Consider the following 25,440-nt stretch of genomic DNA (forward strand, 5'->3'; position numbering starts at 1 on the left):
CTGCTCTGTCCCTTTGGTTCAGGGCCATGTCCCTGTGGCCCTGCAGGGCCCTTCTCTGTCCCTGGGCTTGGGGCCGTGTCCCTGCGGCCCCGCAGGGCCCTGCTCTGTCCCTGGGCTTAGGGCCGTGTCCCTGCAGCCCTGCAGGGCCCTGAGCTCTGGGCACACACGGCCGGGGGCTGCTGGTGGCCGTGCTGGTGGCTGTGTCCCCATTCCTGGCAGCAGCCACCAAGGGGGCTGCCAGCAGCTTGGGGTTTAGTGTCACATCTCACACACCTGGGCCCAGGGGTGACATTGTCGCAGCCGAGCCCAGCCCTTGCGGCCACTGTTCAGGTGCATTTGGAGTAAGACGGACACAATTTCAGAGGCATCTGTCTTTGTGCTCTGTGAAAAATGGTTTTGTGATTTAAGTGGTAATTGTGTCTGCTGTGTCAAAAATAGATGCAAAGAACGGTTTTGAAACTTTCTGACCGAATAGCCTAGTAAAGCCAGGAAATAAAACCAGTATAGTAGAGAAAAAGAGATGAAATAATGACTGATGCTGTAGAACAAAATAGCAGAAGTTACGGTAAAGCTAAGAGATATTGCAACAAAGCAACTAAATGCTTAAGTATAACAAAAACCTTGCTGCACTTAACAAAATCATGTAGTAGATACGAGTGTAAGGCCTCCCTCCAGACCACCACAACAAGGAGAGGAAGCCAACGACTACCTGGAAAGATGATGAAATAGCTGCTCTCAGCTTATTGATATTTGCTGATTGGGACTAACTAAACACATTGGAAAATGCTTTGCAGGCCTAAAACCATTAGATATACTTTGCCGAACTTGTAAGTGCTGTGTGCCGTGAGTAGAGCGGTGACTCCCGGGCCACCCAGCGCTGCTTGCTTGCCTTCTTTACAAGAAAAGATCTAAAAATGAAATTGGGTTTAGCTATGGAAATTTTATCTCACGCTCTGTGTTTGTGTGGCCTTTGTGGGCGGAGCGGGGCTGGCGGGAGCCGCGCTCCCCTCAGAGCCCCTGAGGGCGGCAGCAATGGCGGCGCCGCTCCCCTCAGCGCCCGGCCCCGGCCCCGGCGGGCGGGGAGCTCTCGGCAGCGCCCTGCGGGGAGCAGGGAGCGAGCCCCGGCCCGGCCTCGGTGCCCGTGGCGCCGCAGAGGCCGGGGCAGAGCTGCAGGAGTCGGTGCCTCAGGCACTGCCCCGAGGCATCTGCAGCAGCCGGGCCCCGGCCTTGTGGCAGAGCAGGAGGCTCTCGTGGTGCCGCTTCTCCAGCCCGGCCGGGTGCCCGTGCACGGCCCCGGCCTCGCGTGCTGCCCCTGCCCCATTCGGCTTCCCGTGCCCTGCAAAGGCGCTGAGGCTATGCTCGGTGCTCCCAGCTGTCACTGCTGAAGACAGGGTGAGCCCCCTTGCCCGGCAGAGCCCTGAGGGACACCCCTGCTCCCCGGGCTCCCGCGGCTCCTGGAGCCGCTTCCCAGCCCGGCCGGTCCGTGCGGCCAATTCCTCGTGCCCTGGGCAGCGCAGCCGGCAAAGCCAGGGCTCTGCCCTATGGGGTGGGGCTGTCCTGTGGCAGCGTGGCCAAAGCCTCTCAGGGCTCCGGACACAGCAGGAGCCACAAGGCCACATGTCCGGCCGGGGCTGCTCCCAGCCAGTTCCTGTCTGCTCCACTGATGTTGGGCTGCTGGCAGTGGCCCTTTGTGACACAGGCACAGAGTGTTGGGGCCCGTTGTGATGTGGGACTTGGTGGTGCCCAGAGATCCTTGTGACATCAGGGAGCACCACCCTGGCTGAGTGTCTCTAAGGGGCTCAGAGCCCAGTCACAGGAGACCTGCTCTCGCTGCAGGAAGTAGCTCCCTGTGTCTGTCTGCGCTGGATGCTGATAGTGATAGAGGCTGACAGCGACAGACAACGACGCGACAGATAAGAACGAGGACAAAGCCAACTCCAACTCCCAGTCCCCAGCCCCTTGCCCAGCTGGCTTGGAAGCCCCCAGTGGGCAGTGGTCAGGGGTAGTGGTCAGGTCAGTCCTGCCACTGTCACAGACTGAGGAGGTGGAGAGGGCCTTTGCTGACATGGACCGCAAGTTTTCCCGGTGGGAAGCTGACATTGACAAGGAGCTTTCTCAGTGGGAAGAGGTGACATTGAGAGAGAGGGCCCGACAGCAAGAACGGACAGTCCAACAAATTTCCCATCGGGGAGCCAGGAGGAACCGAGAGCTGTACCAATGCCAGGTATGTGTGCAGGTTCGAGAGATTTCCCAGTACAGCAGTGAGACATATGAAGAGCTCTATGAACGGAGAGAAACTGTCAGAGTCCAGGAGCTGTACTAGTGGGAGGAAGACTGTGAGATATACCAAGAGGTGTGCAAATGGGAAGAAGGTGTCATAGCTCAAGAGATATCCCAATGGGAAATAGATGGGTGTGAGCAGCAGGAGTTGGGATGGGAAGAAGACGAGAGATCCTATGAGCTGGGCTTAGAGAGAGATGTGAATGTCTCAGAGGATTCCCATATGCGAGAGCCAGATCAGAGGGAAGGTGAGAGGTACCAAGATGACGGAGTCGACGGGAGACAAGCACATCCGATGATGATCAACAAGTCTCAATTTATTGATTTAACATGCGTGCTCTTATAACAGTGATAATAAGGCTCATACATATTGCAAAACTAAAGCTCACTATTGGTTCGCTATAAGAAGTCAGCTCAATCTTTGCTATCAGATACTCAGGATGCCTATGTTTTCTCCCCTCATTAGCTAGTCTCTGTTTCTGCATCCCGTTATCGTATAACTTCCTGCTCAAGGACACTCTGGCCCTGCCAAAGGCCCCCCATCAGAGGCCCATTGCTTTACCAGCTGTATTTTATCATGTCCCTTCTCTTCAAGCCACGTCTCCACAAAACTCTCCACACTTCCCCCGTTTTCTTTTTGAGCAAGAAGGTTTGTCTGCCAGGTTTTTTCTATCATTCGACCGACCATATTCTGAATGCAATTAAAAATACAAGGCAAAATAAGCAAAAGCATCAAAACTACACTCAGTATCTCTATAGCATATATTACAAGGTTCCTTAGCCATGGTCCAAGTCCCAAGCTTTTAAGCCATTCGTCAATTCCTAGTCCTTCCTCTTCTTTGAGACTATGAAGTCCCTGTTGTAATTCTTTTGTTTTAGCATGAATTGATACAGAGTGGTCGGACAAATTCATGCAACACATACCTTCAAATTCTTTACATCCATGCCCATGAGCTAAAAGCAAAAAATCTATAGCGGCCCTATTTTGTAAAACAGCATGATTAACACTTTGCACCTCTGCAGTTAGCATATCTAGAATTTCTGACGTCTTATTCAATTCATCCTTGGCCCAACACCCCAATTGCTTTGCTAAGTTCATAGCTTTATTTGCTGCTCCTCCTGGCAAGATAGTAGAAACTATCACTTGTTTTAACTCACTCCAAAACTGTGGGATTCCTATCTGATTGCAGTCTAGGTTGTGCAAGCTGCCTCTCTGCCTGCTTGAATTTCGGCTCAATTGCATCAATAGAGACACATTGGGGTGAAACAATGACAATTTTCCCAAATAGCAAGGTCCTCCCTGTGGTTTGGCCAGTATACCATTCCAAGCTCTGTCTCCACAAATTAAAAATATCCCTGTGGGTAATTTCTTCGGGGCAGTGATATTACTGCCGTTGCATCGGCTATAAAGCTGCTTATGCACTATACCTGATTCCAGGGATGAATCTAGGGTAGCCCATTTCCCTCTATTCTGATTAAGATCTTGGGAGTCTAAGGGCTCAAAACTGATCCAATTGCCCTTTAAGGTGTTAGTCATACTGGCGTTTGCACTTCTAAAGAGATCTAACTCCTCAGGAGGAGAGTGCAAGGTGGTATTAAGTGACAGAATTATTTGACATTGACAGTAGCCATCATTTTGTGTAGGGTTTGTAGGGTTTGTAACCGTCGAAAGGTTTTTGTACAAGGTTTGATTATCTATCAGACCACAAAACTCCTTGGGAAACCACACAGGCAGGCCCACTAAGCACGTTTGAAAGGGGTTAGTAACTCCTCCTAAGCTAAGACAAAGCGATGATTGATTAGTTTGATTAGCAAGCGTTATCCATATATTGTCTCTTGGCTGATTAAAGCGCGTTACTCTTACTACCCCAGCTATCACAGCACTAAGCAACACAACAAAAATAAGCTTCATTTTTCCCTCTTATTTTTCTTCTTTTTCCTTTTAATCTTCAGCGTCCCTAACCGTTGTAATTTTAGATCCTGTAATTTTCTTAAGCATTGATCCAATTCTTCATCGGGATCCCCCTTAATGGGCCCTACTACAGAATGCTGTGTTAAGGGCACCAACTTTCTACACCTTGCAGATGCAATATAGGACTTACTTTGATCTTTAACCCTTTTTACAATATGATTTAATTCCCACCGATAATAAGCCAAAATCTTTTGTTCAGGCGCTTCAAAAAGATTTAAAGCCGAACCTATGTCCAATCTTGTTTGTTCCCTCAGCTCCCTTTGCCAGCTATCAAAACGATGGTCATACCAGCACGTACCACACCACAATTGCCGGATCAAGGACTGCTCTATCCAAAAGGTCTTACAGCAGCCCCCACAATACAATGCCACCCAAGCAGCACAACATGAACAATTACAATCAAGACAGTTCTGGCCCGCTGGGCCCCTTATGTAAAAGATGACAGTGATTCAACAGTTTCAGTCAGCTCCTTAGTAGTCTGGCAGTGTGTCACAGCCCTGTCGATCGCCTTCGAGTGTCCCTTCAGCTGTATCAGTAGTGGCCGTAGGATCACTGGCAGCTTCTCCTCTAGTCGCTTCTTGTCCACTTCTGTCAGATTGCCCACCAACCGCTGCATTAAGAACAGGTTTAGTCCACTTTGCGGGTACCCACACAGCTCCTGTATTGAGTGTATTCGAGCGGCATTTCTGGCACCAGATCCCTGTTGCTCGGCATTCCTGACACATGTGACTCATGCCTCCGCATCGGTAACATCTCATCCGATTTCCTGTCGGAGCCGGGGTAAGTGCAGCTGACGCTTGAAGGGGTGCAAGGGCAGCTAACACCTGATTCTGAGAAGCCTTTGCTTGTTCTTGTAACCCTAATCCCAGCTGATTGATAGCATCTACCAGACAGACTTGTGATCCTACCGGCATCTGTGCCATTCTTTCTAGTGCTCCTTCTATGGTCCAGTTTACACCTAGTGTATTAATTACACTCCTTGTAGCTGAATTACAATTCTGAAGAGCACATTGTTTCAACAAAGCCCCTCTCATATACTCGGGTACCCCTGCCTTCTCAATCGCAGCAGCAGCTTTATCTATAAATGAACCGAACGATTCCTCCCGGCCCTGCTTAATTCCCATATACACGGGTACTCCTCCTGGTTCCTTCACTCTATCTATTGCCAATTTAACCAACCTCATTGCCTCTCGGCACTTGTCCGGTCCAATCAGAGCCTGTGCTTCAGTGCGAAGAAATGCTCCTAAACCCATAAGCTCATCCACAGTCACCCCATGGAGAGGGTCTCCTGGCTGCCGCTGTATCGCTACACACTCATTAACAAGCGCCTGCCAATGTGCATTAAATAAAAGTTGTTGATGCTGAGTGAAAATCAACTTCACTATCCCTCTGCAATCAGCAGGCAAAAGTACCTGAGCATTCCAAACATAATCCAACATCTGTCTTGCTGGTTCACTAGTTACCCCAAACTGACTAACAGTAGATCGCAATTGTGATAGCAATTTCCACTTGAGAGCAGTGATTGTTGCTAGTAATCCTCCACCAGCCTGTGCCTGGAAGGTCACTGGGCATGCTAGCTGGGTTGCCGCACTAACTGCACCGTCATCCCCTCTCTCCAAGCCATCTTTCGCCAGTGCAGCCCAAGCCTCCCTTCGCTCCCTGGCAACGGCCTCCGCTAGGTCGCTTTCCGCCCCAGGGATCGGCTCATTACTCTGCGGGAATTCAGCAGTGGGTGGCCTTGGCCGTGGCCCCTGCTCTTCGGGGGGTGCTGAAGGCTCACAAGCAACCTCAGGACCGGCTCTGGTAGAAGGCGATGGTGGAGGCGGCAGGACCACCTTTGTGAACACAGTGGGTAAAGGAGTGGCCTGATCCTGATCACTCCCATAACTCCTATTCTTGGTGTGAGCGGCAGATGCCTGCTCAGCTGCTTTCTTTTCTGCCTGATGCTGCAAAAGCTCATTGTGTACCACCCTCCAAAGCTTTCCCAACTTTCTAGCCGTCTTATCGTCCTCTAATGTAGCCTCCCATAATAAATCCCCAAATTTTCGCCACTCTGTCAACTCCTGTACAGTATGAGGATTTGCAAAAACTCCCTTGGCATACCCATATGCTAAAAGCCCCGGTAACTCCTTTTGTAAATCTATCTCCTGAACCTGTCGCTTTTGTAAAAAAGCAGTAAATAAATATGCTGCTTGCCTTTCCATACCTAATTCGTCAGCGCTGTTGCAGCCCCTCAAGGTCTCGGCAGCACGTATCGGCCAGGCTCGTCTGTACGGACACCCAGGGCACGGCGCGTCTTAACTCTTCTTTTTCGCGCTTTTTTGCCGTCCCGGCTGCTTCGGGACCCGACCCGGTCGTCGCTCGTCCGTGGTGTCTGGCAAGGATCACGTCGTAGGGGTCACCATTTGACGGAGTCGACGGGAGACAAGCACATCCGATGATGATCAACAAGTCTCAATTTATTGATTTAACATGCGTGTTCTTATAACAGTGATAATAAGGCTCATACATATTGCAAAACTAAAGCTCACTATTGGTTCGCTATAAGAGGTCAGCTCAATCTTTGCTATCAGATACTCAGGATGCCTATGTTTTCTCCCCTCATTAGCTAGTCTCTGTTTCTGCATCCCGTTATCGTATAACTTCCTGCTCAAGGACACTCTGGCCCTGCCAAAGGCCCCCCATCATAGGCCCATTGCTTTACCAGCTGTATTTTATCATGTCCCTTCTCTTCAAGCCACGTCTCCACAAAACTCTCCACACCAAGACATCTCACTGTGTGATGTGCACTCCCCCATGTCTCGATGGGACAATGTCCTAGAGCTTTTCCAGAGGGAAGGTCCCAGAGCTTTCCCAGAGAGAAGGTGAGAGGTATGAAGAACTCTCACCATGGGAACAAGAAGTGTGCTTCCACAAGTCCCAGTGGAAAGACAGCAGAGAATCAGAATTGTACCAAGTGAGAGAGATCAGTGACAAGGAGCTGTCACAAGGACCAGACGCCGCAGCCCAAGAGCTGTGCCAGTGGCTAGCTATTAGTGACCAAAAGCTGTCCCAACAGGAGGAGCATGTGAGCAGCCTAGAGCTGTGCCAATGGAGAAAGGACATCAGCTCCAAGATCTGGGACAGAGCCTTGCGACCACTGAGTAAGGAGGAGCCCCAACCTAGTCGCCATGTAGGACCCAGCGCTCCCAGCTGTGAGGGCACAGTGCTGGCAGCAGAGGCAGCGCCTGCCCTGCCCAGTGCCTCTCATGCCCCGCGGAGTCCCACAAAGGCCAAGCTGAAAGCTGCTGCCCTGGCCAGATGTGATGAGAAGGAAGAGTTGTCTGAAATACTCACTTTGGAGGACATAAAGGCAGCAGCTCCTCTCTTCAGTGAGGAATTGCCATCACCATGGACACAGAGCTCAACCAGTAGCCAGGCTTCACTATGCCGGGATCAGAATATCACTGAGGAGACCCTGATCCATGAACTGACGGACATCTACAAACTGATGGAGAAGCTGGAGGAAGAGTATGCCCTCCAACAACAAATGAGTGTAAAAGAAACCCAGCCCAGCTCTCCCAGCCCCACAGGCATGGAGGTGGCAGCAGAGGTAGTGCCTGCCCTGCCCAGCGCCTCCTCTGTCCCAGGCAATCCTACAGAGGCCAGGCCAGCAGCTGCTGCCCCAGCTAGGACTGAGGAGAAGGAAGATCTGCCCAAGCCTGTCAGTCCTGAGGAGATAAAGGCAGCAGCTCATTCTCTTTTCCATGAGGAATTGCTATCACCAGGGACACAGAGCTCAGCCAGTTTCCCCTCTGACACTCGAACCAGTAGCCAGGCTTCAGTAGGCCAGGATGAGAACATCACCGAGGAGACCCTGATCCAGGGACTGACGGACATCTACAAACTGATGGAGAAGCTGGAGGAAGAGTATGCCCTCCAACAACAAATGGGGGTGGAAGAAACCCAGCCCAGCTCTCCCAGCCCTGAGGGCACAGTGCTGGCAGCAGAGGCAGCGCCTGCCCTGCCCGGTGCCTCTCCTGCCCCACAGAGTCCCACAGAGGCCGAGCCTGCCGCTGCTGCCCCACATGGAGATGATGAGAAGGAAGGGCTGCCCAAGCCTCTCACTCCTGAGGAGGTAAAGGCAGTAACTCCTTGTCTCTTCAGTGAGAAACTGCCATCACTGGGGACACACATGCCACCCAGTGTCCCCTCCGACACCCTGACCAGCAGCAAGTCTTCACAATCCCAGGATCAGAACATCATTGAGGAGATTCTGATCCTGGGATTGATAGTGTTCTTGATACTGCTGGAGAAGCTGGAGGAAGAGTATGCCCAGCAACAGATGGGTGTAGAAGCAACACAGCCCAGTTCTCCCAGCCCCATAGGCATGGAGGTGGAAGCAGAGGCAGTGCCTGCCCTGCCCCATGCCTCTCCTGCCCCACAGTGTCCCACAGAGGCTGAGTCAGCAGCTGCTGCCATGGCTGGATCTGATGAGAAGGAAGAGCTGCCAAAGCCTCTCACTCCTGAGGAGGTAAAGGCAGCAGATCCATCTCTCTTCAGGGAGGAGCTGTCCTTACCAGGGACACAGACCCCACCCAGTGTCCACTCCAACACCCTGACCAGCAGCCAGGCTTCAATAGGCCAGGATCAGAGCATCACTGCGGAGATCCTGATCCAGGGACTGATGGTGTGCTTCATACTATGGCAGAAGCTGGAGGAAGAGTATGACATCCAACAACAGATGGCTGTAGAAGAAACACAGCCCAGCTCTCCCAGCCCTGTGGGCACAGTGCTGGCAGCAGAGGCAGCGCCTGCCCTGCCCAGCCCCTCTCCTGCCCCACAGAGTCCCACGGACCAGAACATCAACAGGGAGATCCTGAGCCAGGTGCTGCAGGAGATCCAGGCACTGAAGCAGCAGATAACTGGCCTTCAACAGGAGTTAGCTGTAAAAGAATCAGTAGAAACAGCCAAAAGGGAAGAGAGCTCAGTCCCTGCCCTTCAGAGCACCACTCCTGCCCCACAGAGTCCTACGGACCAGAACATCAACAGGGAGGTGCTGAGCCAGGTGCTCCACGAGATCCAGGCACTGAAGCAGCAGCAGAAAGAAGTCTGTGCCCTGCAACAGTGGTTGGTTGTAAAAGTAGAATCATTAGTCACAGCCAAAAGTGAAGAGAGCTCAGTCCCTGCCCTTCAGAGCACCACTCCTGCCCCACAGAGTCCTACGGACCAGAACATCAACAGGGAGGTGCTGAGCCAGGTGCTCCACGAGAGCCAGGCAATGAAGCAGCAGCAGAAAGAAATCTGTGCCCTGCAGCAGTGGCTGGCTGTAGAAGTAGAATCAGTAGTCACAGCCAAAAGGGAAGAGAGCTCAGTGCCTGCCCTGCACAGCGCCCCCAGCCCCTCGCCTGGCCAGCTGGGCTCCCAGACCCCCAGGAAGCAGCAGGAGGAGGCAACAGTGCAGGCAGTGGGGGAGAGGATGGATAACTCTGATGAGGAAATGAAATGGTGGCAATTCTTGGATGAACTGGAGCCTTTCCTGGTGAGAGATCCAGAGCTCTCCCATGCGTCTGTCACAGGACACACAGTGAGGATTTCTTTGGCAGAGGGGATCCCACAGCTTGCTCCTTGTGAGGCTTCTGTTGAACACCTGGCACAGGAGCCATGCAGCCAAGGGCCAGTGCCTGCCCCACACAGCCACCCCAGCCCTTGGCCTGCCCAGCAGAGAGCCCAGGCCCCCAGCAAGCAGCAGCAGGAGGGGGCAGCATCAGCATCAGTGTGGGCAGTGCAAGAGAGCGAGGAGGGCACCTTGGCTGTGGAGGACAAAGAGTGGGAAGATGACATCAATCCGCCAGAGCTTTCCCAGTGGGAAAATAAGGAAGAATACGAGGTGTCCCATGGAGAAATGAACGACTCCCAAAAAGTGCCCGAGGGGGAAGAGTGCCCTGAGCAGGAGCTGTCCCAGGAAGAGCTCTCTGACTGGGAAGAGCACACAGAAGAAGATGTCTCCCAGGGGGAAGAGTGCCCTGAGCAGGAGCTGTCCCAGGAAGAGCTCTCTGACTGGGAAGAGCACACAGAAGAAGATATCTCCCAGGGGGAAGAGTGCCCTGAGCAGGAGCTGTCCCAGGAAGAGCTCTCTGACTGGGAAGAGAACACAGAGGAAGATGTGTCCCAGGGAGAAGACACAAGTCACCATGAACACTGTGAAGAATGCTTCCCTGAGGAAGAGCTGTCCCAGGGAGAAGTCAGCGGCTCCCAAAACCTCTCAGACTGCGAAGAGTACCCTGGGCAAGGACTGATTGGAGGAGATGTCATCAGTTGGTCAGAACATTCTGACGGGGAAGAATCCATTGGTCAAGACCCTTCCCAAAGGGAAGCTTGCATTGGCCAAGACATGTCAGGAGGCAATTGCAGCAGACGCTCAAGACACTCCAGTTCAGAAGATGATAGCAGTGAGGAGCTCATGCAGGAGAACTGTGAAGACGAGAGTGACCATGGCATCTGGACTAAGCCCTCCTTCTTCCCAGAGGAGGAAGAGTGGGATGAGGTGAGCATCTTAGAGCTGCCCCCAGAAGATAACAGAGAACAGAAACTGAGCGTTTTTGCGGCAGTTCCCATCCCTTGTGAGGCCTTGGTTGAGGAGCAGGCACCAGAGTCACACAGCCCAATGCCACTCCGGGCCTTGCTCAGGCCCCTGAAGCGCCAAGCCCCTGTGGGCCGTGTGCCTTCTCTTCCCTCCAAGAAGCCAGAGGCAGGGAGGGAGAGCTGGGTGCCTGCCCTGCACAGCCCCCCCAGCCCCTGGCCCGCCCGGCTGGGAGCCCAGGCCCACCACGGGCAGCTGGCTCCTCTCAGGAAACGTCCCTCCCGCTTCAGGCGGATGCTGCGGCGGCTGTTCCACTGTCCCTGTCTGAGGCCACAGCCAGAGGAGTAAAACAGACAAGGAAGAAGATTTATAAGAAGAAAAAGAAGACAGAAGATGTAGGAGATGAGGAAAGAAATGTTGCTATCTCTGGCATTGACCTGCTCTCTGTGGCAGATGTGAAAAACGCCAATCATTTGTTTTAAATTTTTAAAAGTTTAATAGTAATAGAATGTTTATAATAATAGTAATACAAATTAGAGCAATAGGAGTTAGGACAATAAAGGACGATAAAAAAGCAAAGAATTACGAACGTTCAGATGCTTTCCTCAAAAAAGTAGGGGTTGCTAACAACGGATTAACTCTTAAAAGCAATACCCTGTTGCATATTCATATCTCATACATGATTCAAAACTTCTTTTCAAACAAAGGGATTTTGGTTATTATCAGCTTCCCCCCTCATCTTGTAAATCATTCGTCTCGGTTCCTCAAAGTCTGGTTCTTCCAGATAAGGAGGCAGTAATTCTTAGCTTGGGATTTTGCTGTCTTGTTGTTTTTATCTCTGTGCAAAGAATTTCTTGATTATCTTATCCATCCCTTGAGCTAGCTAGAAAAGTATCTTACATCACATAGTTTCTATTTTAATATTATGTTGTAGCCTAAAACTATATAGGATTCACAGACTACCCCAACATCTGGGACAAAAATGATGCATCTGATTCCGTTGATATCAGAAGACTAATTAATTATTATACTATATTATTCTATAATAGATCACACTGTATTACACTCATCTAAACTGAAACTGCACGAGCACTCAACTCCAGTGAACAGAATCTTGTGAATGTTTGCTGGCCGACAGTCTACATACGTGTTTGGCCCTGATAGACCAAGGAAACAAAACATCATCACTTTGGGTAAACAATCTCCATATTGTATTCTACTTTTGCACAAACACAGGCACAGCAAATGAGATAAGAATTGTTTTTCCTTTCTCTGAGGTCCCTCACTGCAGTTCTCAGAAAATATCCTTGGGAAGTTGTGCCTTGCTTTTCTCTGTGATGAGAAATGTGGCCACAAAACTATATTTAACACACTACTTAAAAGGATTAACACAGCATAACTTCCTAACATAACACATATAATATTCATTTTAATATTTGTGAAAAGCCAATCATATAATATGCATTTTTCCCAGCAGGGGAAGGAACTCAGTTGGGGTCTCTGGCTGTGCTTTCTCTGCCCAGCTCGGCTTCTTGGTGCTTGGGGCTGGAACAGGATGGCCCCGTTCCTGCTGGTCCTGCTGCTCTGCTGTGGGAGCAGCAGCTGTTGGGTTCAGTTGGAGGGGCTGAAAGATTGCTGCTGCAGCTCCTCCAAGGCAGGCAAGGGAAAAGCTTTTGGATGGGCCAGCAAAGCTAAGCAAGCGCAGCTAAACAGAACTGTGCAGAGCCACAAAGGCCTGGGCAGTGAGGCTTGGAAAATGCCCACCCAAAGAGCCCAAAGCTCCCCCCTTCTCTGCCCCACACACACCCGGACCCGGGCCTGGAAGGTACAGCAACCTGGGCACAAAGCACAGGCTCCTGGAACAGACTCTCAGCATAAACCATCCCAGGACAAAGAAGATGAAGACAATGAAGACGATGACAAAGCAGATGAAGACCACAAAGATGAAGACAGAGAAGACAAGAATAATTTAAAAATACATATAAGAAGAATAGACATAAGAATTTAAAAATAGAAGAAGAGTAGTAAGAATAAGAGTTTAAAAATACATAGAAGAGGGAGAGTAATAGGAATAAGAACAGAACTTTAAAACACAGAAGAAGCAAAGAAGAATAGTTAGAATAGCAAAGAAGAGTAGTTAGAACAAATAGAAAAAGAAGAATTTAAGAATACAAAAATGGAAGTAAAATTTAATGAATAAGTATAATATGCATGAATATGTATGAATATGTATTTTTATTACATGTTGTATATTTATATTACAGTCTATGATAGAAAAACATGAATATACAACATGTTGTAATGACGATAAAATTTCCCAGAAAATAACCAAAGAGAGACAAAACTGTTCCAATTACTGAAGAATTTGTGTATTTTCTAATAAAGGTGTAAGGCACAAGAACAGAGTCCCCAGGTTTCATTTCCAGTCTCTCAGCGGTGCCGATGTATTTTCACAGCCAGCGCCACGGAGTCCCCTGTGAGCAGGGAGTGCTCAGCCCCAGCCCAGCGGGACAGTTCCCGGCCGGGCGGGCAGGGCAGGGCTGGCGCTGCTCTCTGCAGGCGAACTGAAGGCGCACGTTGAGCCCGGCTGAGAGAGAGCCGTGCTGAGAGAGAGCCCTTGGCAGCAGGGCTGAGCAGCCGGCACAGCGGAGCCAGCACAGCCCCGCTGGGACGCTGCCCGTGGCCCGGGAGCCGAGCTGGCTCAGGAAGGCAGCGCGGGTTTGGCGTGGGCCAGGAGCGAGGGCTGCTCCTTCCCGGGCTTGCTGTGCTGTGAAGGTGCTGCAAAGGCTCTTCTCCCCATTTTCACTTCCAGTTTGCACACAGAACATCCAGCAGAAGGAACTTGCAGCTGAGCCTGAGGTTGAAGCCTTTCCCCCTCTGCTCCCCTGTCCCTGCCCAGGGCCTGCTCAGCAGAAAGCAGCTGTGCAGTCACTTCTGGAGTCTGTACAACTTCTACACAATACAGGGCTTGGGGCTGGCAGGGACCTTACAGCTCATGGAGTTCCAGCTGATTATCTCCTCCTCTGTGTCTCTCTGACAGGCGTTTCCTCTTTCTCTGTCCTTTCTCACATTCTTGGGAAATAAAATCTGTGTTGCTGAATTAAATCCATCTATTGGCATCCCATGGTCTCATTTGCCTCTAATCAGGGCTCTGCTTGAAACTACCAAGTGAAAAGTAAAGCAATTTGATAAGATAAAGACTGTATTTTAAAAATAGAAAAAAATTCTCATCATCCTCAAGGGAAATTTAACATGATGTGCATAACAAGCAGGTCTCTTGAGATTTTTTTCCTGAAAGTATCCCACAGAGGAAGCTGTGACAAACTCAGTCACCAAAGTAGAATACATTCAAGTGATTTTGGTTAGCAATAAGATGTCCCTTAATGAGGGCAGAGGCATCTGTCCCTCATGGGATCGTGACCCAAGGGCAGAGACACGTTCCACTATCCCAGGTTGCTTCAAGCCCCAGTGTCCAACATGGCCTGGGACTCTTTCAGGGATGGGGTGGCCTCAGCTTCTTGTCCCTCACAGGGAAGAATTACTTCTGAAAAACCTCTCAGAGTTCATTCCCTGGAGCCAGGCTGGGGGTGTTCCTCAGCAGCCCTGTGCCAGGCAGGCGGGGTTCCCTTGGTGCAGCCCCAGCTGAGGCAGCAGCAGGTCTGCGCTGCTCCAGACATATTCCTGAGGCAGCAGCTGCATGGAGCTGTGCAGCCAAAGAGCCCAAATCAGCACACTGAGCACCACAGCTCTGGGGCTGTTCTGGTCCTGCTGGACAGCCCCACAGGACTCTGTCCCAGTCAGGGTGGCTGCACAAATCTTTGGGTCCCCTGACTTCAGGGTGAACATGGCACAAAACAGGAAAAAAGGAGCAGGAACGATGGAGTGCCCGAAAAGGAAATTACTTTTAATGGGAAATAAAAATAGAGGTGGTGCCCAGGAACCCAACACAGATAGGGACAAGCTCCAAAGAGCAGAAACAGGATAGTGGTACCAATATGTCTTGGGGTGGAACATTCTGGAGACAATACCATGTATGGAATGCAAGTAACCAGTAGGGGAGTAGAACTTGGACTGATTAACAAAACTCCAAAGGCTCTCAGGAGGAGATCTCAGGTTTGCCCTGAGTTAGATAAATGTTTCCTAGGGCTTGATGCTAAGGTTTGGTATCATAGCAGTGAAGTCTGGCTGACTTTGTGTTTCAGGCTGGCTGCTTCCCCCAGGGAAGCTGAGCAGCTGTGGCATGAGTTTGGTGTTGGCATTTCCATTTTGCAGGGTGTTTCTCCAGGATTAATTTTTCTTTTTTTCTGGTATAACTTTGAGAGAATTATGTAATCCCTGACGGTAGAAAAGGTCTCCCAGCACATCAAGTCCAAACTGTGCCCAATGCCCATGTTGTCACCCAGCCCAGAGGACTGAGTGCTATATCCAGGTCTTCCTTGGCCACCTCCAGGGATGGGGACTCTATCACTACCTTGGGCAGCTGCTTCCAATGCTTAATTACCCTTCCCATGAAGAAATTCCTGCTGATATCCAAGCTGACCATCCCCTGGCCCAGGCTGATGCTTTGTCCCCTCATGCTGTCATTTGTTGCCAAGGGAAACAGTACAGTCCCCACCTGACTGCACCCTCTTGTCATGGAGCTGTGGAGAGCAATGAGGTCTTCCATTGGCTGTTCCTGTTTATTAATTACTCTCTTTTCTTTAACACAACCAACATTCTCACTGAGTGAAGATCCCTTCGGGGCAGCAACTCCCATTTTTGTGCAGTTGTTCTAATGTCCCAATGGTTAGAAATCATGCTCACAAAACTGGGTAATCTTTGCTGCTCTTAGCACCTCCTCAAAGAGTAGCTATTTCTGTGGATTTGCTGATGACCCCAGAGCTAAGATCCCATTGTTCTCAGCAGCACTCTTGGAGCAGTTGGGAATGCTGCTGGCAATGTTGGGAATGTCAGGGAAGGGGAGGGATCACTGGATTTGCTTGAAGCAAAATGTGTTTTCTAGGTTAACATAACAGTGGCATGAAACAGTTTAACTTCATGCTTATATTACCCACATTAACACCACCATTTATTTGTCTGTTTCTGCTGATATTTCTTATCAAACAGACTCTTGGGATTCTGTCCAGAGAACCAGAGATGTTTCCCCTCAGCTAAACCAAGCCACCATCATCGATCTGCACCCATCCTCCACCTACAACATCCGCATGTACGCCAAGAACCGCATCGGCAAGAGCGAGGCCAGCAACGAGCTCACCATCACCACTGATGAAGCAGGTATGACCTGGCTTTGCAACCTCTAAATCCTGTAGGAATTATCTCTCTTTGATGTCAGGAATCATTGCATGAAATGCTGTTTATGTGGCTGCAGCTGTATCAAAAGGAATAGAGTTATTCCCATGGAACATCGTGAGTTTTGCAACTTCCTTGTGCTGGGCTGTAATTAAAGCTGTTCAGTGGCATCTAGTGGCCAAAGAAGACATTGTGCTCCAAATTTTCAGCTTGTGATGATGGGAATAACATATCTGTATCTAAAGTGAGGCAACTCAGACAGCAACATCCTAGTTTTAGTGGTGGTGCCTACCCTGTGGGTATTGTGGGTTTCCTTACATGTTTAGATATTAATGTAGGTAACTAATTTAAATTTCTCCCTTTTGAGAATGTTGATCCACATGAGTCAACTCTTCATATGGATATTCCCTCACTCAACCCAACCTTCATTTGAATACTACCTCACTCAACCCTCCCACCATTTATTTTTCTAGCCTCTATTTAAGTTTCTTGGCTGTCCCTTGTTAGTGTCATCCCCCTGATATTTGTTCTGCTGTATTACAGAATCATTAAAGTTGGAAAAGACCTCCAGGGTCATCAAGTCTGATCTTTATTTTTACCTTTAACCTTTTATTCTCCTGCATCAGCACCAGGAGTACTGTGTGGGTATTTTCCCTTTGGTGGCTGGAGCCATTCTCATGTACATGGAATTTCTGCCTTCCTTTACCTTTTGCTGAGTCATCACTGCTTCCTTCTTTGGGGATTTAGAGATGACATCATGGTGACAGCATCCCTACCGTGAAAATTCCCTTCCTCTTGCAATATTCATGTTGGTCTTGGATTTGAACACCCAGAGACTGATTTTTATTCAGCTCCTATGAACACAACTGTGTAATTCCCACTTAATTTCTCTGGGAATGTCCTACAATGAAAACACAGTCCTTGTCCACAGGACAACATGGTTTTGGTTCTGAGGGACTTTCTGAGTAGGAGCAGGACACAAGGGCTCACCGTGGAAAGCAGAATAAGCTGGAAACAACATAAATTGCATTTCTCTTATAATTCCAGCAGAAGGAAGGTGTGTAGTGAACAGATTTAACAGTGAACAGTTTGTTTGAAAAATACTTATTTTTTGATCAGAAATTTTCTCTTCCTTTGTGCAAAGAAAATGTGAAATCACTAGAGAAAACAGACTATCCATTCTCCCAGCCAGAGCAATCTATAACCCCAAAATGTCCATTCTTCCTTGTGCAAAATACAGGGCTGGGTCTTGGATCAGCTCTCTTATTCACCCCTGCTTGAAATGGTTTTTACTTGCCAAGTTTTTCATGACTGGTAATTAAGTTGTCAGGATCAGCAGCTGCCCTTGGAAGGAGAAAACAGCTTCCCCATGAGCAGGGTGGAACCTTAACATCACATTTTATTCATCTCTTTGTAACCAGGCTTCAGAATAAATGATCCTTTTGTCGCTGTCTTTTGAGGAGCTGTTCGTTGGTAGAAAAACACCAGCAGTGTAGAACTGTATTCAAAAGTCACTGATCTACCTGGGGAAGGACTGGGAGGGAGGAGGTCAGGCTTAAGCAGAGTTTGTGATGTTTTTCTCCTGGGTTTTTATTTCAGGGGATGCACAAAGTAGAGGAATATAATTTTTTTGATCACTGTTTACTTCTGTTGCCTGTTTTTACAGCAGGCAGTGGGGAACAGCATGGGTGCAGGGGATGAGAGAGAAGCTAATGAGTAGGGAGCAAAATAGAAGTTCAAGAAATACAAGATAAAAACCAAGCAACTTGGAAAGGGGGGGCAGATTCTGTATCACATATTGCAAAGAAATATCTCTATTAAAAAGAAACTTGTAAAAGGTCTCTGTGGCAAAAGGATAGGTAAGGATGGAACAATTTCAAAGCTTGTAGACCACATCTTTCTTTCTATACAACCCCAGGTAGCTCATGTGTTGAAAAATAGATGCCAGTACACACTTGCTCCAGTGCCTGTCAGAAAAAAAGAAGCATTATGGCCATTGCCTAATACTGAAATCAATAGAGGAAATGGGGATATCTGGGTTTTCTTTATGTCCTTGCCACAAACTCTGTATGACACTAAGTATGTAAAACAAATGACTTCTTTTTTAACATCTCCCTATGGTGTGCTGGGAGCACTTAATTATTCAGGTCTGTGAAAAAAAAATTGGGGTCTTTTGAGGAAAAGTCAGGTTTCTTTGGGGGCAGATTTTAAACCCCATTTTTAGGATCAAATGCTTGGCTCAAATTCCACTACATTATAAGGTACCCCAGAGGAGTTGCATTCATTTTTGTCAACAGGAGGACAGAATCAAGGTCAGGCTTCAAAAAATTCATAGAGGTCTCAGTTTTGCCAGTGGAGTTTTTCCTCTTTTCCTTCATTTCTATTAATGCAAGAAGAATAGAAATAAAGTTCTTTCAAGCTTTGGAAATTTCCCACATGAAGGACAGTCAGGAATGGCAGAGAATAGGGCATATTTAATAACTTAAACATATTCTGTGTCTCTGCTTTCATCAGTTAAAGCAAAATGTTCTGGTTCTTTTCACCACAGCTGTCATTTATTGCTGCTCCACCTCTAACAGCCCCATCTCACCCTTTTCATTGCTTTCCTTCCTTTGTCCTGCTATTAAACCTAATTTCATACCTTTTACTGAGGCTGTATTCTGCATCAAGGGAACCCTCTGCAGCAGCTTGAGGTGGCTCCATCCCTCTCCTCAGATCTTTCCTTTGCAGTGATTTACCTCACTGAGCAAGCAATTTACTGCACATCTCTCTGTTCAATCCCAGCTGATCCTGATCTGCTTTGTAGCTGCCCAGATGATGAGGAGCTTCCTTCTTTTTTTCATTCACATTTAAAGCCTCCTGCACACTTTTAGAACCATGTTGATGGTCCATGAAAGTTTCCCTGGCTCAGGGAGGAGTTGAAAGAAGGTTTTCCCACCTAGAAGTTATTTTCTGTCTGATTTCCAGGCTGGAACTCTTACTGGGGAGGGGGAGGGTGTAAAGTGTGAAGGATTTTGTGCAAAATATCTGATGTTGGACTGCATGTGCTCAGTTTCCGGTGAACAAAGGGGATCCCACTGGAAAATTTGCAACAAGTTGAAAGCAGGGTTAGGAGCTCCTGGCTCACTTGCTTTAAATGGGTTCTGCTGCTTTTCTGTCTGGATTAGGAGCTTCTGGCCCACCTGCTTTAAGTGAACTCTGCTGCTTTTCCATCACCCACAGGGTTGTGACTGCTGAGAATTCTTCTTGCCTATCTCCAGATATGCAGAAACATCACTGTGAGAGTATCTCTAGCCAAGGAAACCACTATTATTCTTTTTATTCTGTTCATTTCATTTACCAGCTTGGTATGTTTTGGCACATGGTGTATTTTGCTATTGGCCAGACATGACATCTGAATGCAGAAGATTCCTGGCCCTGCTTTTGTTTGGTGAAGTTTTCCATGTGGCACTGACCCCAGTCTCTGTGACACTGAGGTGTAAAGGTGGTGACATTTTATGTGAAATGCTGAATTCCTTGGGCTGTGAGGGCCACCTTTGATGTATTTTCCTTCTCTTTCCAGCCCCTGATGGTCCACCTCAGGATGTGCAGCTTGAGCCTATATCTTCCCAGAGCATCAGAGTTACCTGGAAGGTAAATACTCCCCCATCCACAGACAAGACAGGCTCTGTCAGTATTTGGATGTTTTCAGGGGATTATTATAACAACTGTGCCTTGGTTGTTTTATTTAGGAGAGACATTGCAGATTCCTTTCCCAACAAATCTTAAAATATTTGCCACTGAAAGGGAGCATCATGCAAAGAAGGCCTTCCATTGGAGAGTAAAAGTAGCAGCTGCTTGCATTTCCTTCTTTTTTTCTGATTTCAGAGATAAGGCCATGTTTAGGAAATGAACACTCACAAAATTTCACTGTGGTTCTGGGCAAAACTTCCCCAGAAACCACTGGAACCAATGGGATCTTCTTCCCATTGCAGTACACTTTGGGACAGATTTTTGCTGAGCAGTATGAGTGTCTTAGTATAGTCCATGGGAACTGATGAAGAGTAATTAATATAAAAATATAATCAGGTGGATTAATTAAAAAATCTGGCATGTCGTGAGACTCAATTTTTCTAGGTTTTTCACAGTATTTTGACAATAACAGAAAGTTTAAAATGCTTTGGTATGATACCAGAGATACTTAAACCATGCTTTAAATGGTTTTGTGATATATACTGCTTATGTATGTGTTGATAATTCCATATATTTGCAGTTCTGAAATATGTTATATTAAGAGCTGAAGTGGTATAGTGGCATAACAATAATAATAATGATTAATTTTTCTATGGATGTTAATTACTTCTGCAAATGTGGGTGATGTGGCTTTTGTCCTATTATATGGATTACTCAGAAAGTCAGGAGCAGTGAGATTCTGCTCATTAACCAAATAACCATGGGTGATTGATTGGTTATTTATTGCACAGTAATGAATATATTGTAGGTTTAAGCCATTTAGTTAAATGGCAGGTTCAGAACCTCTTCTGAATCTGCAGTGCTGATGCTTGGATCTTGTCCACATCTTCAATTTATAGCAGTGTTGCTTTTCACCAAATGGTTCCCAAAACCAGAAGCTGTTTGGTCACAGTTTTACCTGGTGTAAAACAGAACAATGAACTTAGAGAAGACAAGGATTTAAATCCAACACACAGTCAGTAGAGCAAAGGAAGTAGTTTTTGAACAACTGAAATGAATTCTTAATAGTTTTTTTTCTTTTTTATACCACTTAAGAACTGTGACTGTCTGATCAAGTCAACTATAATCTTCAAGCTTCTACGCCTGAATTTGTTTTTATGGATTTATGGGTAGGCAGATTGAAAGGCTTTGTTTGCTTTTTCAGAAAGTTCACTTTGGGGGATGTTTTTAAAAGCAGCAAGAGAAGATGGGCACCACTGGCCCATTGCTGGAATTCATAGCTGCTGTTGGTGAAGTCCTGCCATTAAATTTGATAGATGCAGATGTGAACAGGCAGCTGCAGGACAAACAGAATTCCCACCCCTAGATTTCAATAACTGCCTAAAATACTGTTCAATTTATACTTCAGGGACACTTCAACTACAGCTGAGTGTGTCCTGGGCTCTGGGTGTTGTCTGATATTGAAGGATATCAAATGAGGTGCTGGGGCTGTGTTCTCAAGATTGTGTTTGGAATTTGATTTGAGAATTCTTGTCAAGCAAAGTTCAGTATCTAATATAACGAATATTCACAGAAATGAGTTACATATTGAATACATACTTCATTAGCCTGGTCTCATGAGATGAAGGGAGAGATGGATTTTCACAATTTGAATTGAGTTTTAGGTGAAGTCACTGGGCAGGGTTAGAGCTTGTCTAGTCCTGCCTTTACTGGAAGAGTCATTTCCTGAATGACAATTTGTAAGCTGATTAAAAAATCTTCTCTTCCCTATGAAGAAGTCCCAAATGAGGAGTGAGCCACTTACTTCCCTTGACTTATTGCAATTTTCTCCAGGTCAGAGCAGTTTTGGTTCATTACTCAAAAAGGAACTTTAAGATGGTCCCACAGACATAATCCAGTTTGGTTCCATGCTGAATCCTAACTTTTGGGTAGGTCCCTATAATGCTGTGCAGAAGGCACTCATTGAGTGTGTAATAAAATGTAGTTAAGAATGAAGAAGAGATCAATCCTATGTTGTCATGGAAGCCAAAGCACAGGAAAAGAACCTGACCTTGATAATTTTTACTTTAGAGGCATGTGGAGCTTTAGCCATGAAAGGCTATGACGACATTGAACAAACAGGATTCTGGTGAAAACCATGGTTATATTTAAAGCTGGAAAACTTTATTGAAACACAGTGTCAATAACAGCAAAAGGAGCAGGGAATACCACATCAATTATCTTTTGTCTTTCTTTTGGAGAAATCCCATTTCTGCAGCTTGCTGCAGCTGTAAATCTTCATTTTAAGTTTTGTCTTAGTCCACTCTTAGAAAATCCCAGTTAAGCAAAGTTGTGTTGGTCTGTGGTTTGTTTAATCCAATATCTATGTGTCCACATAAGACTTTGGGTTTCAGACTGAGCTGGTAAATAAAACTCAGCACTTTTTGGTTGATTGAACTGGTGCAGAGATGATGGGAGTTAAAGAGGAATATTCATTTAGAAAAGAGCATGAAAATATTCCTTTTTATCATGTAGTACTTTACATTAGGTAAATGAACCCATTACATTTAAACATGGGGAATATTGCTTTTCCTCTTTATTCCTATTTACACGCACACAAAGCTAAAGAATGTCATACTTTATGAAAGTCATTGATACCCTGTTTTAAAATATTGACTTCTGTGAGAAAAGTAGAAAGTGTAAAGACTGAAACTTACTTTTTCATAGTGTTCTATGGCTGCTGACAATGTTCACAATATTTTTCCCCAAGAACACAAAGTTGTTTCACTCAATTTTCTACCAAAAATGTGTCTATAAACCAGAAGCAATATTTATCAAATGAGTCATGTGTGCAAAAAGTCAACTCAAAATGAAGTTTTCAGGTCATACTAACAAGGAACATTGGAATTTTTGTGAAGCAGAACATTTCATTGTTTTGTCTTGAAGTGACTTGGAGTTGATTTTATATTGTATGATGTTTCCAAGTGGGGGAAAAAAAAGAAATAAAATTTTAATATTTTATTTAAAGAAAAATCCCATTACTTAAAACAATTATGAAGAAGTTCATGAAAATTTCAAAGTTTGTCATTTTATTCCAATTCAAAGTGAGAAAGTATAATTGTAGAACAGTGAAGGGGCTGCTGTGGCTGCTTTGTTCAACCTGTTTGTGTGGAAGTCAAGTTGTTGTCAATCAGGATGAGCAGAGGGCTGGAGCAGCTCTGCTGGGAGGAAAGGCTGGCACAGCTGGCATTGCTCACCTGCACAGGAGAAGCTTTGGGCTGAGCTCAGGGTGGCCTTGCAGGGCCTGAAGGAGCCCCAGGAAAGCTGGAGAGAGACAATTCCCAGGGGATGCAGGGACAGCACCCAGGGAATGGCTCCCAGTGCCAGAGGGCAGGGCTGGGTGGGATCTTGGCAATGAGGAATTGTTCCCTGGCAGGGTGGGCAGGGCTGGGATGGAATTCCCAGAGCAGCTGGGGCTGCCCCTGGATCCCTGGCAGTGCCCAAGGCCAGGTTGGACACTGGGGCTGGAGCAGCCTGGGACAGTGGGAGGTGTCCCTGCCATGGCAGGGGTAGCACTGGATGAGCTTTGAGGTCCCTTTCAGCCCAAACCATTCAGTGATTCTATGAATTTATCTGAACTCAAACAAAAAAAATCTGACCTTTGTTTCCATCCCCAGCTTAAAAGTTCCTCTTTCTGCAAACATTCAAAGATCACAAGGCCATGGAATTGTCCAGAATAGGTAACACACTTACAAAGGGCTCTGATAATAAAATGACAGGTATGTTTCTAAAGTAGTTGGGGAGTTTTTGACCAAAAAACACAGAGAAATATTCAAACAGGAAACAGTTACACTCTTAAATTCCCAAAACACAATCCTTATCCCTGCTGTGTGACCTGCAGGGTTCTCAAGATTTGAATCTGCTGATTGGATCAGCTACATCTGATCAAAGTGATACAGTGGGAATTGAAATTATGTCATCACTTCAAGTTCTGTGTCTGTTTCTCAGGCAAGAGGGAGAAAAAGAAACATCTGAAGAGATTGTTCAATCAATCAGGGGCACACATGCTAAATTTGAGAGGGGACTGGCTTTTGCAGAGCAGTGGTTTTGATGGTAGTGGATGAAAGGCAAATCTCACTGGTTTTATCATCTCCAGTGCACTATAAACTCCCCAAAACAGGCAGGTCCTATGGCAGAAATGAGTGTTTTTCTGGAGAATCTGTTCCTCAGGAGATTTAATGGGATATAGAGGCAACAGAAGTTGCTGCCTCTGCCAGTCCCACCCATTGCTGATAAACTGCATCACAAAGACCTTTTCTGTGTGGGGCAGTGGGACAGATGAGCTTGAGGGCATCTGATGGGAGTTTGAAAGAGGTTTGGAGGATTGCAAAGAGATTTTTTGCTCCTGGATTACAAACTCTGCCTTAAGAAGCATGTAAAAAATATATGTACTAAAATATATATACTTAAAATATATATACTAATTATGCCTTGTATACATAAAAAGTCAGGCAGGAACATTATCATATATGGAAATTAGTCCAATACTATTTAAATACCATTTTTGTGGGTATTGCTGTCAATGACAGGCTTTTTCCCTGAGCAGAAAATCTCTGCTTTGCACTAGATCACATTTTATATTGCAGAGCACACAAATGATTTCCACTAGTCAGGAGCAGGGAACCTTGCACTGAGAAATGTGGCACATAATTATGGCCAACCATTTTGTGCTGTCCACATCCCTGAATGCCAGATACATTGCAGCTATTCAGTATGCAAATCTCTGCTTTCTAAATCATTGTTGCCTTTAGCACTCATTATCTAATCATCTTTCCACACTACTCACTGAATGAACAGCAGCATATTTCAAAGCACAGCATAAAATCTTCCTAATGCATGGGACTGAATAAACTCCTGTGACTGCCTTGCAGAGATCAATAAATTCCTTCCTAAAGGTTCAGTGAATGGTGGGGGCTCCTGGCAAAAACAATTAGTAGTGAATGGTGGCCTGGAATGCAAATATACCCTTATCAAATCAGCTTGGATTGCTTCACCTGAAAAGAGAACAAAACATCACAAATTCAAACTCAAAAGTGTCTCAGTATTGGATTTTTCTGTGCATGAACCATTTAAAGGTCTTTCAGCACAGATTTGAAAAAGGCACACCTGAAATTTGTATTAAAAAAAGTTGCTGTTTCATGTGCAGGAAGTATTTCTAAATTGTTGCCTACAAATTGACTTGGGGAAAAAAAGAAAAGTTAAACTTTTTTTTTTTTTTTTTTTTTAAATAATTTTAGGGAAAACAAGTTGACTTTGGATGTGTGCATTTCATGTGTAACTTTTCCATTTTCTGTTCAGGCTCCAAAGAAGCACTTGCAGAATGGAATCATCCGTGGGTACCAGATAGGATATCGGGAGTACAGCGCGGGGGGGAATTTCCAGTTCAACATCATCAGCATCGACACCACGGGCGACAGTGAGGTTTATACCCTGAACAACCTGAAGAAATTCACCCAGTATGGCATGGTGGTGCAGGCCTGTAACCGGGCTGGGATTGGACCTTCTTCTCAGGAAATCATCACCACAACTCTTGAGGATGGTGGGTCCTTGGCAAACCACTCTCATGGGACATATTATAAATTTTATTCTTATTTTTCTTAATTTTATTCTTTTTTTTTCTTATTTA

General features: G+C 46.6%; 1 protein-coding gene across 1 annotated transcript in view; it reads left to right on the forward strand.

Moving 5' to 3' along the window:
• DSCAM (DS cell adhesion molecule) overlaps positions 1-25,440 on the forward strand; it is a 498,888-nt gene that overhangs the window by 382,459 nt on the left and 90,989 nt on the right. Inside the window, exons 15-17 of the mRNA XM_059840105.1 lie at positions 15,921-16,088; positions 19,666-19,736; positions 25,113-25,353. Coding sequence (XP_059696088.1) covers positions 15,921-16,088; positions 19,666-19,736; positions 25,113-25,353 — 480 coding nt within the window. The remainder of the gene's footprint in view (positions 1-15,920; positions 16,089-19,665; positions 19,737-25,112; positions 25,354-25,440) is intronic.

This window comes from Haemorhous mexicanus, chromosome 2 (assembly GCF_027477595.1).
Source record: "Haemorhous mexicanus isolate bHaeMex1 chromosome 2, bHaeMex1.pri, whole genome shotgun sequence".
Taxonomy (NCBI): Eukaryota; Metazoa; Chordata; class Aves; order Passeriformes; family Fringillidae; genus Haemorhous; species Haemorhous mexicanus.